General features: G+C 35.6%; 1 protein-coding gene and 1 pseudogene across 1 annotated transcript; both read right to left on the bottom strand.

The window, feature by feature from the left end:
• LOC132165826 (myosin-6-like) overlaps positions 1-13,044 on the bottom strand; it is a 54,930-nt pseudogene that overhangs the window by 9,974 nt on the left and 31,912 nt on the right.
• Positions 2,961-12,745, bottom strand: LOC132166797 (myosin-6-like). The gene is made up of 15 exons (XM_059577683.1): positions 12,591-12,745; positions 12,056-12,214; positions 11,821-11,951; positions 11,570-11,666; positions 10,285-10,455; positions 8,546-8,701; positions 8,246-8,434; positions 7,927-8,052; positions 7,751-7,821; positions 7,575-7,674; positions 7,362-7,418; positions 4,565-4,621; positions 4,015-4,092; positions 3,834-3,916; positions 2,961-3,232 (listed from the first exon to the last, which is right to left on the bottom strand). Exons 1-15 carry the CDS (start codon positions 12,741-12,743, stop codon positions 3,157-3,159), a joined length of 1,704 nt encoding a protein of 567 aa, XP_059433666.1. The 5' UTR covers positions 12,744-12,745; the 3' UTR covers positions 2,961-3,156.

The following is a 13,044-nucleotide window of genomic DNA, read 5'->3' as shown; positions in this document are numbered from 1 at the left end:
TCATTTTGAATTTGTCAATTCCAAATATTGGAATATTGGATTTTTAAAAGGGTATAAATTTCCTCCAAATTTAATCCATGAAAAATTGTGTCAAATGTCTATAAATATTTAAAAAAACATATTAAATTCTTAATTTCATTAATAACAGTTTACTAATTTAGACTAAATTTAATGTGTTGGATCTACTTTTGCCATCATTTTAAATTGTTTTCATGTGTTAGATTAAGGTTTATAAGGGTATAAGCGTCATTTTCTCGGTCTAAAGTGAGGGTAAAAGTTGAAGAAAAAAATTTAAAATGACATATGACTTGCACATGACCATTGATGGTTAATTTTAATCCTTTGACCGACGGTATAAGACTTTTTGTCATAAGATGATAGTTTGATGGAATCAGGTGTCATAGTTATAGCTTATAGGGAGAAAGTGTCAAGGCGTTATAGTTTATGGGGGGCAAAATGTAATTACCTCTTTTTAAAATACACAAATTGAAAGGTCAAACTGTAATTTTACCAAATGTTTATTAACACTTTTAAAAAATTACGTTTTTATTAAAAACATTTTGAAATTATTATTGAGAAAACTTTACCCGAATATTATCCAACCTTTTGTTTTAATTTATGGCATCTCAAACCTATGATTCTATAATTTTTTTTTTTTTTTTTTAAAAAAAAAAGGAATAAAAAAAAGCCTGTGATTGTTTTGTTGGATTCCTACTCCCAAATGTTCGCTAGAAAATGCTCCAAAAGTGGCATCTGTGTAATTATTTGATGATAATATGGGCAATCTTACTTATTTTGGTTCTGTTTTATTTCGGATTTATTTCGTTTTCAATATACGTGTGAATGAGAGAAATTGGGCGGATCTTGAACGCGGACCGAGAAATAAAATTTGTAAGGACACCCAGTAGCAGTAGGACACGTAAGAAGCAAGAATTAAATATAAGCATTTAATTATTCTCGTTGGCCCCATCATGCATCGGTGGCACGTAAAGAAGATGGAGCCCCTGCCAATAGCCAATCACAGAGCGCGTTAACTGTACGAGGTTGGCACTTTTGGGCCAAGTCATGGGCACGTTCTAGCGCGTCTGAGAGGACGTGCCGTGAAAGAGGTATTTTAAATTTATAATTATTTTTATCAACAAGAAAATCAAATTAACGGTGTGGATCACGCTGGAGAAATGAGCGGTGCAATTTTAGCCGTCGGATGGGGCCGTTTGGTTTGCTTAAGGAAATGGATTACTTGAAAAGGTGGCTTCAGTCACCGCCTTAAAGGACGGAGTCAAGTGTCATTTTCTTTGTTGGTCATTTGGGGCTTGAATTGTTAAACTAGGCCGTGTCATTGGAACGTGCATGCACTTACCCCATTTTGCATGAGAATTGAGATTATATAAAATAAAAAAATCAAGTGATAATTCGCATTTTACATAAATAAGTATTATGTGGACGGTTATAATAAGTATCACGTGAGCTAATACTTGACAATTCACGTTTTAGTAGTTAATGTGATAAGCATTGTCGTGTGAACTTTTATATCAGTTTTATAAAAACTTTGTAGTAGAGGTTGTTGTAATACCCCTAGTAGAACTATATAGACATATAAAATAGATTATTTTCCTGACAAAGTTTTTCTTCAAACTGGGTTAGAATAATTTATTCTAATCTATTCTATCAAAATGACATATGTCATTTACGTGTGAGAATCTCAGAATTAGAATCACATGTTTTTTTTTTTTTTTTTTTTTTAATTACAAGAACAAAATTGGAATAAGTTTTATTCAAAAAGCATGTGAGAAATTTTAAAAAACACGTGTTTCTCAAATGAAAAGTGACACGTGTCATTTTTATATAATAAGTTAGAGGAAACTATATGAGACTGGACACTATAAGCAATTTTATGAACCTTCGATTGTAACTTGATTAGTCATTTTCAAATAATAGTGCAGATATTACTAGAGTTTTGCCTGAGTCATTACAAATGGTATCAAAGCAACTTAGTAATATCGTGTGATCCTGAAGTACTACATGATGTAACCCTTACTCACATTAAAAATTTAAGGGGAGAGATTATAACACTACAGTCAATTAGGGTTTATAAGTGATTTTAAAAAGTTTAAATTACAATTTAACAACTCCTTTTAGAGTAATATCATAAAAAGTTTCTTTACATTGTTACATCTTCTAAATCTGCTAAAGATGCTCCACATGTAGATTCTAATAGCAATCACCAAACTGAAGTTTTCATGTTGACAAATCGAGAAGTGCACAAACCCCTTCATGTTGCAAGATATACTGCTAATCATGTACAGGCCCAAATCAGGACTCGAGCATTAATGCACCTCAAACATTAGAGGGAAAAGTCAACCAACTCCCTTGCAACTTAATTGATAATGTCTACTTCTTTATTTTTTATTTTTATTTTTTAATTTTAGACTGCGACAGTGTCCTTTAAACTATTAAAAATTGTCGATGTCCGCCACAATGACAAAAAAATCCTTAATAACTTTTGAGGTTGTCTGTGCCTCAATAACACATGGAAGCCACAAATGAACAGTGTAGTTTTATGAGAAGAAAATATGTAGTTGTCCTTATACTTATTATGGAACTTTGTTATGTTGCTGCTCCAAAACTCTCACTCAACAGTTGTATGGTGCCAAGGACCCTCAGGTCAATGCTGCTAGTTGCCACCATTTCACTCATCCACACCATGACATTAGGAGAAGGTTGATAGAGAAATGTTACAGGCCATGGTCAGGAAAGTAGAAATAGTGATGAAGATAGAGTGGAGCATGTATAGGTAATTCCATGCTAGAATGATAGCTTTGGCTTGTTATCATCTATAAGCAACTTCCACTAGCATATGCATTGCATTTTTATTGTAATCAATTATTTGAAATAATTTCCATTTGTTTAAGTACAATTTCAACCAAAAAAAAAAAACAATTATTAATTTGTAGGTTTTAGTCGCATTGTCTTCCAATACATGCGAGTCAAATTGTACAATATAAATGCTAAAAGAAATTAATACAAGAATAATTTTACTGCGGGGGGGCGTGGAAATAGTGTAAAAAAAGGGGTAAGGGATTTGCGTCCACCAATACAATGACCAGAGAATCTGAATGCACTGCTCAAAAATTGGAAGGCTGAATTATCAAGAAGTTAATCTGCTGGTTTGACATCGGAGAAATCCTTCTCATGCAGAGAAGTAGAGAGGTCGTCAACCGAGAAGGGTATGCTGTATTGAGAAGCATGGATTAGCTGATATTCAAAATGCTAGCTTTCTATATCGCTTCATTTGTTCCAATGGAAAAGATAGAATCTTTTAAACAGAGATGTTGCTGTAGAAGGAAGCATGTACTGTAATGGTCGTAGTAATGGCATCCTTTTATTAAAATAGTTAAGTGATCATAGATGAATCATGAATGAATGTCTAAAAGACATCTTGATTGGCTTTATGTGGAAAAAGACATCTTGTAAAGTTTTTCTTTCTTAGAGAAAAATCAATTTCCCTCCTTTAATATGATATAAACAGCTATTTCTAGTAAGAGCAATGTTATATACTGCATTTTTAACCCACAATTATTCAACAATATTATGTGGCAGTCCCAACACACCATTAATTTTTTTGTTTTTTTGAACGAAGGCTGACCCAAGGGTTGGTTGAGACTATCAAGTCAGAATTGTGGGATAAAAATATGGTTTCTACCGTTACTCTTCTAGTAACATTTCAAAGTTATCAAGCTCCAGATACAACCCATGGAAGTTTCTGGAGCCATTCATGGATCCGCGGTTACTAGAGTCCCACAGAGCATGGAAAAAACATAAGAAATTCACACCTGGAATCGTCCTCCAACAGAAAGGAATTGCTCGGAGCATTGTTAGAGTCCTCCGTCATAAGTAACCTCATGCTGGAAATGACCTGTTGAAAAAAAAGAGGTGTGGTTCTAAGCAATAAATTCACTTAACAAGATTAAGAATCACTGACATTACAGAGGATATTCTTACAAACAAACTTACATCTGGTGACACACGTTCCGTATTATTTTCATCCCAAAACAAGGTACTTAATCTATACAGCTGCTGAACACTTAGGATCTGAAAAAACCATGCCATGATGTCAGAAACAGAGAGATGGGTGCCTTTTTTCCCCTTTTGCTGTTGACAGGTAAAACATCATATAGATCCATTCCATAAAGGAGCTGGACATGACAATTTCCAACGTCTGGTGATAAGATGAGCAAAATGAACCATCGATGGTTTGTATATTTGTATGTGTAAATTCCTCATTTGAGCCAAATGGAGGGAAGATTGGACTAGTTTAGCACTAGATATTTGGTCTAAAGATCATCCATGTGTGCTCTCCACGTGAAAGGAGGCAGAAGACAGTTCAGTCAACTACCTCAACGAGTATTATATTGGAGCCACGTGAAAGATATGTGAGTTAGGTCTTTAACCCAGTAATTTGGTATCTATTCCCCAAGTCATGCTCCTTACTACCCAAGGCCTTCCTGCTGTAAATCATTGGTCTTGAGTCACATGCCAAAAAGAGAGGGAAATAGAGGCTTACAGGGCAGTGGTCATTGGTGATTTCATCCCAGGACATTCTATCTTTTTGATGTATGACCTACAGATAAAAATCAGTGAAAATCAAGTGAGAATATAGCGCTAGAGCTATTATTGCTTTAATAATAATAATAAAAAAAGTGAAGGACAATGATAATTGTTGTAGTTTGCATGAAGAGTTTAGAGAGAAGGTGGAGGCTCATTACGTCTCAAGTAGCACCACATACTTTATTATATAGGTTGAAAAATATTACATAAACTTAAATACCCATGTACTCTAAACCCTAAAAAACTCTTCGAACACTTCCCTTCAAGCTGGAGCATATATATCATATAAGCTAGCCTTGGAAGAAACAAGCAAACTAAAGACATACTCTAATACTGTAACACCCCGGTCCTATATTAGGAAGATGAGGAGTAGCCAACATAAAGTAGGTGGTTATAAAGATAGTCATGAGTGCTAATTTCAAATTGCCTAGTTACTAGGTGAAACTAAGCTTTAAAAGAAATTCTAGGGAAACTTCAAATTGACTAGTATTTTTGGGGTGATAGTGTAGATGTGGTTATAACTTTTTCTTGGGTCATGATAAATGGTATTAGAGCCACCTAGTAACAACATGCTATGTGGTACTAGAACACTGCTTAACATGGCCCTAACAAGGACGTCGAGTGTTTAAGAACGAGAGTTTGTTACACCCCAATCCCTTATTGGGAAGATGAGGAGTAGCCCATATAGAGTGAGTAGTTTATAAAGATAATCATGAGTGTTAAGTCCCACATTACCTAGTTATTAAGTGAAACTGAGTTTTATAAGAAATTTTAAGGAAGCTCTAAATTGACTAGTCCTTTTGAAGGTAATAGCGCAGATGTGGTTAACACTTTTTCTTAAGTCGTTATAAATACTCCCCCTCAAGCTGGAAGAACTTGGAGCATACAATACCAAGACGAACTTATAAAAAAAAAAAACATGAACAGAAAATGAGCTAAACCAAACCTAAACAAGCTGAAATTTCACAAAAAGCCAACACCAAATGAAAATTCACCAAACTTCAACACTGGTCAAAAACTCGCCGAAAAACTTCGAAGGATGGTCGGATCTCACCGTAAAACACCAAGGCCAATCAGATCTCAACAACCAACAACCAACAATTACTATCACGTTTCCAGTGATCAATACCACCAACAACCAGGACAATCAAGTTCCCCGTGATCAATCCAACCAACAAATTACACGTGATTGATGATCAATACTACCAATGGACAACCAACAACAATGTTTGATTGATGATCAATACAACCAACAACAACGTTGGACTAATCATCAACACAACCAACAACAACGAAAACTTGTAAACACTACTCTAAGTATTCCCCTTGAACAACAAACCCGATGGTTCAATCAAATGGAGACTCACCAAAACGTGACGTTCAACCAAAAAAGGGGAGAAAAAACAAGACTATAAACAAATGGATCAGACAAGGTACCTTTTTTTTTTTTTTTCATAAGTAATTGCAAAATTCATTAAAAAGCGCAAAGGCGCAACCTAAGTATACAATGAGTATACAAAAGAGAAGCGTAGCTAGAAGCGGAGAAGAGATTTAAGAATACAAGAAAATTCGAAATACTAGAATCTGAGACGGTAGTCCAAAGAAAGATATTCTTAAAGAATAAAGCCTTTCATTCCACTAAGGTCCTCTCATGGTCTTCAAAACTACGATCGTTTCCTTCCCTCCATATACACCACATAAGGCAAGGCGGAATCATCTTCTAAACTGCGTCAAGTTGAGACCTACCCATTGGGGCTCTCCGGTAGGCAAAGAGGTTTCCACCCCTTCTAGGCATAACCCAAGCTAGCCCTACAATACTAAAAGAAAGTATTCCGACGAGCACCTACGAACTCACAGTGGAGTATAAGATGCTCCATTAACTCCACAGTCTTCTTACACATGCAACACCACTCAACCACAATGATATATCATCTCCTTAGATTATCCATCATGAGGATCTTACCTAAGGCGGCCGACCAAGCAAAGAAAGCCACTCTTAATGGATTAGACAAGGAACCTAAACCCTAAACATGCTCTGAGGCAACATGAGGTGTAACGAGCCTCCACCTTCTCTCTAAACTCTTCATGCAAACTACAAGATTTTATTATATAGGTTGAAAAATATTACAATGGCTAAAATACCTATGTACTCTAAACCTTAACAAACTCTCCTAACAATAATATCTACTTGAAGTTATTAAAGAATTTCTGAATTATCATAATATCCCTAGTAGAGCCACAATACTTGTGTAAGATATCTTTATATGTGATAAATATATTCTTATAAAAAAAATGTGATAAATATATTAAAAGACGCAAAAAGGGGTCTAAACCATTTACATATGGAGTGTTTGAAAAAGGTCTGGGTATAGAATTCTTTATTATGTACACAGATGATCTTATAGTGATTTCCATTGTTTGTAGTATGGTGAGGCCTTACTAAAAAACTTAATAAAGTTCCACAAAAAGTTCGAAATTACGATATAAACTCCATCAAATTTTCAAATTAAGACTGATATTTGGTATAAGGATCAATTTAAGACACTAGACAAGATAGTCAATATAGATATTATTTCCCCTGGTACTGTAGTGACTAAAATATCATATCTACCCATAAAGCACTCCGATGAACACATTATTAAAGTAATTAAGAGAAGTTCGATATATCATAAGTTTAACAATTATTAAGGAAAAAAAATCCATGGAGGAACCCATTGACTTCATTATTTTAACATGAAATCGGATTAACATACCAAGAACCCAACTGCCTGTCTTAAGCGCTTAAGTTCATCCCATGAGGAGCCTGCATACTGCAACCCAAGGAAATCAAGCCATGAAACAAGGGAAAATCATGTCTGCATACAGAAAACAAAGCGTTCCATAGGTATGATGCAGGTAAACAGACACATAGCCTACATGAACACACCAATATTAAATTAAGAAGTTGGCCAAAAAAAAAAATTCACCTGTTCTTTCGCTTGGCAGTACCATAGCTCCAACTCAGCTAACCCAGCTTTCAAATATTCCCCATTGCTGAATGTACAACACTCGCGACGCAGAAGAAGGCTGGAAAATCATAAAAAATTCCAATATAACTAAACCTCTTAGCTCACATCAACGACAGAATAAAACAACTGATTACCTATTAAAGAGTTGTAAGTTTATATATGAGAAAGTTTGAGTGAAGATCTTCTGAACAAGAATTGGAGGCACCTAAAAACCCAATAACTATAATCACTTGTCTGCATTTAAACAAAGAAAATCGAGTTTGGCATACTCAAATTGTGTGAATTTAAAATCTAGACTGAATTTTCATACAAAAGTTTCTTTCAGTGTATTGAGGAGAATGTTGAGGCGTTCAATAATGCTCTGCCAATGAGTAGCTGGAGAATCTTTCCCAAAGGACTGCCCAGATCTTAGTATTCCCTTTGTTTTTCTTGGCTCCTATACATCCACATTGCACGTTATATACATGGAACACAATAAAACTTCCAAAAGACAATATTTTTATGAGGCAATTATTTAACTTTATACAAGGAAAAAAGTATCATGGCCAACAGAAGTTCAGCCACCCCCATATTGGTAGGATAACAGCAGGGTTGAGTCAAATAGAGTTGACTAATGAAGTTAAAAGTACCTGGATACATAAGTAAAGCAAAGATGCCAACTCCTTCTTCAAGTTGTCTCGAATGGTTGCATATATCTTCTCCACAAGGGCTGTGAGCTGCTGCTTGAAAAGCAAAGCTGGGTAGTTAGCCTCTACTTGGCATACTACATCACGTGAGGCGACAGGAAGATTGGGCGAAGAATGGGATGAGTGAAACCCCTGGAATTAAGTTACAACATCGTATTCCATTGATGAAGAAAAGGAGTTGATAATGAAGTAATTATAATTTTGCATCGCAAAAGAAAAGACAGATTACAAAGAATCTAGTACCATGGTCATCCTCCCCAAGAGGGATGTTGGAGGGGGTGGTTTTCGATGTGGAGTTGCACCACTCACACCAGCACCTTTCAGATATCTTTGCAGCAAGATTAATAAAGTAGATGTATTTGATAACCAATAAGACATGTGATTATTGTTATCTTGATCCTGACATTAAAAAACAATTTACAATATAAACTTGCAATATTAGGAAGGAGCACACCAAACACAATATGAATCAATTAAATAACCAATGGAAGACACAAAAACAGAACATGAATCTCTTAAATTGAATTTCAACAATAAAAAAAAGGTAATAAATAGTCGGCCCTAATTTTGATAGATAAGGCCCCTGGCCCATGGCTGCCTGGTTTCTTAGTCGCAGATTGTCGCTGTAACAAAGACCTTTTTGGTGACGGATCCGTAGAGATCTTCGTAAGGTCAAGCAAAATAGGCGTAATGAAAAACGTTAACAACAAAGGCAAAAGGTTTGCCAAGTCACACACATTGAGGGGACGAGTACAGAGGCTAGACAGAGAGGTAACAACAACAACAATGAAAGTTTCAGAGATTTCAATCAAATCCCCCGCCACCAACAAGAACAAAAAGGGCGCCCAAAGCAGTTCAAAAAAACCCCCTTTTAGACCTGCTCAAGACGACACCAAGCCTGTCCTCCAACAAAAATAGTTGTTGAAGCTAAAACGAAACGAGTGCGGGGGAGCCAAAAGGCGGCAGGGAATTAAGGTTTATAAGGACAGGGGTAGTGTGGAAAAGGGAAGCTTTGGAAAGGTTTTAGCAGGGTAGTGTTTTTTAAGAAATCTGAGAGAGGTTGTTCAACCATTTAAATTAAATGGTTATGTGAAACAGGACCTTAGATGTAATAGTATCTGTTCTAAGTGCACGTGTGAGTGTTGTGTTCTACATTAAGAAAAAATAAAGAAAGTGAGTAGTTAAATACCCAAGTGGATCCAAGCCTATTATCTTAAGCTTTTGAGCTACAATGGTGTCCTAAGATTTACTAATGCGCATTGGAGTTGATCCCTTTCCGACAAAAGATCTACTACTAGGTATTGTACATTCTTGGGAGGTAACCTTGTTAGTTGGAAGAGCAAGACTCAGACAGTGGTTGCTCGATTTAGTTTTGAGGCATAGTATAGGGCTATGACTCATACAGCTAGTGGATTGACATGGTTACGACATTTCCTCCAGGAAATTGAATTTTCAGTTCCTACACCTATTCCTCTATATTGCAATAATTAAGCTGCTTCGCACATTGCTTCTAATCTAGTGTTCCATGAGAGAACAGAGTACACTGAAGTTGATTGTCATTTCATGGAGATAAAATATTGAGTGGGGATGTTTCAGCACCTTTGTGAATCTGGAGATCAACTTGTTGATGTGTTTACAAAGTCTTTTTGTCGTGGCAGATTAAAATTTATTTGTTCCAAGTTGCCCTCATATGATATATATGCCCCAACTTGAGGGGGAGTGTTAAAGTGAATATATGAATGTGTATGGAGTAGTGTCTAAATTTCTAAGAGTATGAAGAGTGGTATGTAAACCTTCTAGAGCTAGGTGGTACTGAGGTGTCCCCCTATAACTGTTAGAATATTCTTGTACAAACTTCTATTTGAAAAAATGAAGAAAGGGCTATGGTGATTGAACATATCCATTTCAGTTTCGTAGATTTCATTTCAAAGTAGATGGAAAAATCATATAGAAAACATCTACAAACAAAGTAATCCTGTTACCTCGATGGCAGAGCCAATCATATGGATGAGCCGATCAAATACACTAGTCCTTTCAGCTTCAAAAGATTTCCAGTTGAGAAGACACTTGTAGATCATAAGTGCCGCAACAGGTGTCCCGTGGCTGAATCCAATGTTTTTTGTAACACAACTAACAAGAGCATCAACATTCTCCTATAGCAAAAGAAAATTTCAAAATATCAAAATTAGTCAACCTACACTCTGAGGAAAAAAAAAAGGAAGAAATTACAGCATAGGCAAATGAAGAAGAGAATGAAGTTTTTAAGCATATACATGTTGAGATTCAATAAGGGATCTCATGAAATCACCATCAAAATTCTCCGGTAGTAAAACAAAAATTGTAAAAATTGTTAGAATATAAATGAAACAATTAAATTCATCTCTTCCTATATGCTTAAGCTTTGGAGATGAGTAGTGATTTGGCTGTTTTGATTTTCAAGCAGAAGTTCATGACTTAATAATTCTGCTTGAAAATCCGTGAATGACATTTCTTGGTCTCTAACAGCAAAAGAAAAGGAGGTAACAAAAGAATTAAAAACGTGATTTAAACCACTAATGACAAAGGATATTAAATCGTCATCTTTAACAGGATCGAAATTGGGCTGCGTATCGGCTGGCCAGAGTGGTCCAAGCCACCTATGATGTGTTCAATCCATACATGGATGACACCAAAGAAGGCTCTAAAGAGAATATGATCCAGCTGACTATGTGTTGATCCCTCTTTTGCCAAGTGACTTCTCTTGATCTGGTATCATGACAAACTTAGGAGGACAAGGTTCATAACCATCCACTATCCCCATAAGATCATGGCTACGCAAAATGGATAAGAACTGTGCAATCCATGCAAGATAGTTCGTGTCATCAAGTTTGATGACAGCTAATTGAGAAAAATTGGGTAAGGTTGCAATGACTGAGGTCATGTCTGAGCGAATTGAGTAAAATTGGGTAAGGTTGCAGTGATTGAGGTCATGTTTGTAGAGGTAAGAGATATAGATGATTTGGTAGAAGAAGTTGAGTAGGCCATATACATAAACTTATAGGAAGAGATGAATTTAATCATTTAATTTCTATTTTAAGAAAAATATCAAATTAGCCAGCCTACACTCCAAAAAAAAAATTTACAGCACAGGCAGATGAAGAAGATCATGGAGCTTTTAAGCATATACATGTTGAGATTCAACAAGGATCTCCTAAAAATTGCTCCATACACACAGCTAGAGGAGAGAGAGAGAGAGAGGATGAGAATCTATTAGTTGTAAATGTTTACCTTGGTTGCAGGAGTCGGTGGATGTTCTGATATCTCTTCTACGGGTGTTAGTATTAGCAAGACTTGCTGCCGAAGAAGTTTGTTTTCAGACTCAAGTCTACAAATGAAAATATAAACAATCACAATGAAAATGGTAAAATTGACCAGTAAGCACTAAACACAAAAATTTCACACTTTGTTCAATATGTAATATAGATGTACATCCAAATCTATGTCCAATGTTACAAAGAAAGCTAGATCACGACAACCACCTCCAAATGACAGTCTTTATTTGAATTATTTCCTCCGAAGTGTGCTTCAACAACCTCTGTTCGCTAATTTTGTTTGCCTCATATTTTTTCTCTGTTTCATCGATTTTCATTTCCACTGAACTAAACTTGACCTGGAAAATATCTCAAGAAAGAAATAAAGAAGACAACAAAATGCAAAAGTACATAGGTAGTATCCTTCAGCAAAATTCAGATCCTACACTTTCAGCCACCTTACCATGAGCATTTCTTTTTCACTGGTAAGCCTTTCTGCTGCCCTTTTTTCATCCTCACGCTCCTTCTCAAACATTGCTTTATTTTCCTTAAGCTGAAGCTGCATCTCTTGCAAAGCAAGCTGTAGTTTTTTTATTTGTGTTTTATCTTCTTCCATGTCAGCCTACAAATATTAGACATATTAGGAAAAAAAAATGAGAAACACAATAAAGCTCCCAGAGAACCATGTTTAATAAACACATTAGATATTAACTTCTGCTCTCACTCTCTTCCATGCATCTTTCCTACACAAAATACAATTCAGGCATTCTTCTGATTCAACTTAGACAAGTGAAAATTATAGTCATTAATTTTGGCTTTCTTGAGACATTTTCCAGGTCAAGGTTAGTAAAATGGAAATGAAAATTGATGAAACCATGAAAAAAAATGAGGCAAACAAAATTAGCAAACAGAGGTTGACTATAAAGAAGACGAAATGCAAAAGTACATAGGTGGTATCCTTCGGCAAAATGCAGATCCTACACTTTCAGCCACCTTACCATGAGCATTTCTTTTTCACTGGTAAGCCTTTCTGCTGCCCTTTTTGCATCCTCACGTTCCTTCTCAAACATTTCTTTATTTTCCTTAAGCTGAAGCTGCATCTCTTGCAAAGCAAACTGTAGTTTTTTTATTTGTGTTTTAGCTTCTTCCATGTCAGCCTACAAATATTGGACATATTAGGAAAAATAATTGAGAAACACAATAAAGCTCCCAGAGAACCATGTTTAATAAACACATTAGATATTAACTTCTGCTCTCACTCTCTTCCATGCATCTTTCCTACACGAAATACAATTCAGGCATTCTTCTGATTCAACTTAGACAAGCGAAAATTATAGTCATTAATTTTGGCTTTCTTGAGATATTTTCCATGTCAAGGTTAGTTCACTGGAAATGAAAATTGATGAAACCGAGAAAAAAATGAGGCAAACAAAATTAGCGAACAGAGGTTGA

The sequence above is a fragment of the Corylus avellana genome, chromosome ca11 (assembly GCF_901000735.1).
Source record: "Corylus avellana chromosome ca11, CavTom2PMs-1.0".
NCBI lineage: Eukaryota > Viridiplantae > Streptophyta > Magnoliopsida > Fagales > Betulaceae > Corylus > Corylus avellana.
This window is presented reverse-complemented; position numbering and strand designations above follow the sequence as displayed.

Excerpts from the sequence above, each read along its gene's own strand:
- LOC132166797 (XM_059577683.1), bottom strand. The coding sequence starts at position 12,743 with ATGGAAGAAGCTAAAACACAAATAAAAAAACTACAGTTTGCTTTGCAA. Across the intron at positions 8,435-8,545 it reads TCTTGGGGAGGATGACCATG|GGGTTTCACTCATCCCATTC; the intron begins GTACTAGATTCT and ends ACTTAATTCCAG. Across the intron at positions 3,233-3,833 it reads CTGTTGGAGGACGATTCCAG|CATACCCTTCTCGGTTGACG; the intron begins GTGTGAATTTCT and ends TTCTCAATACAG.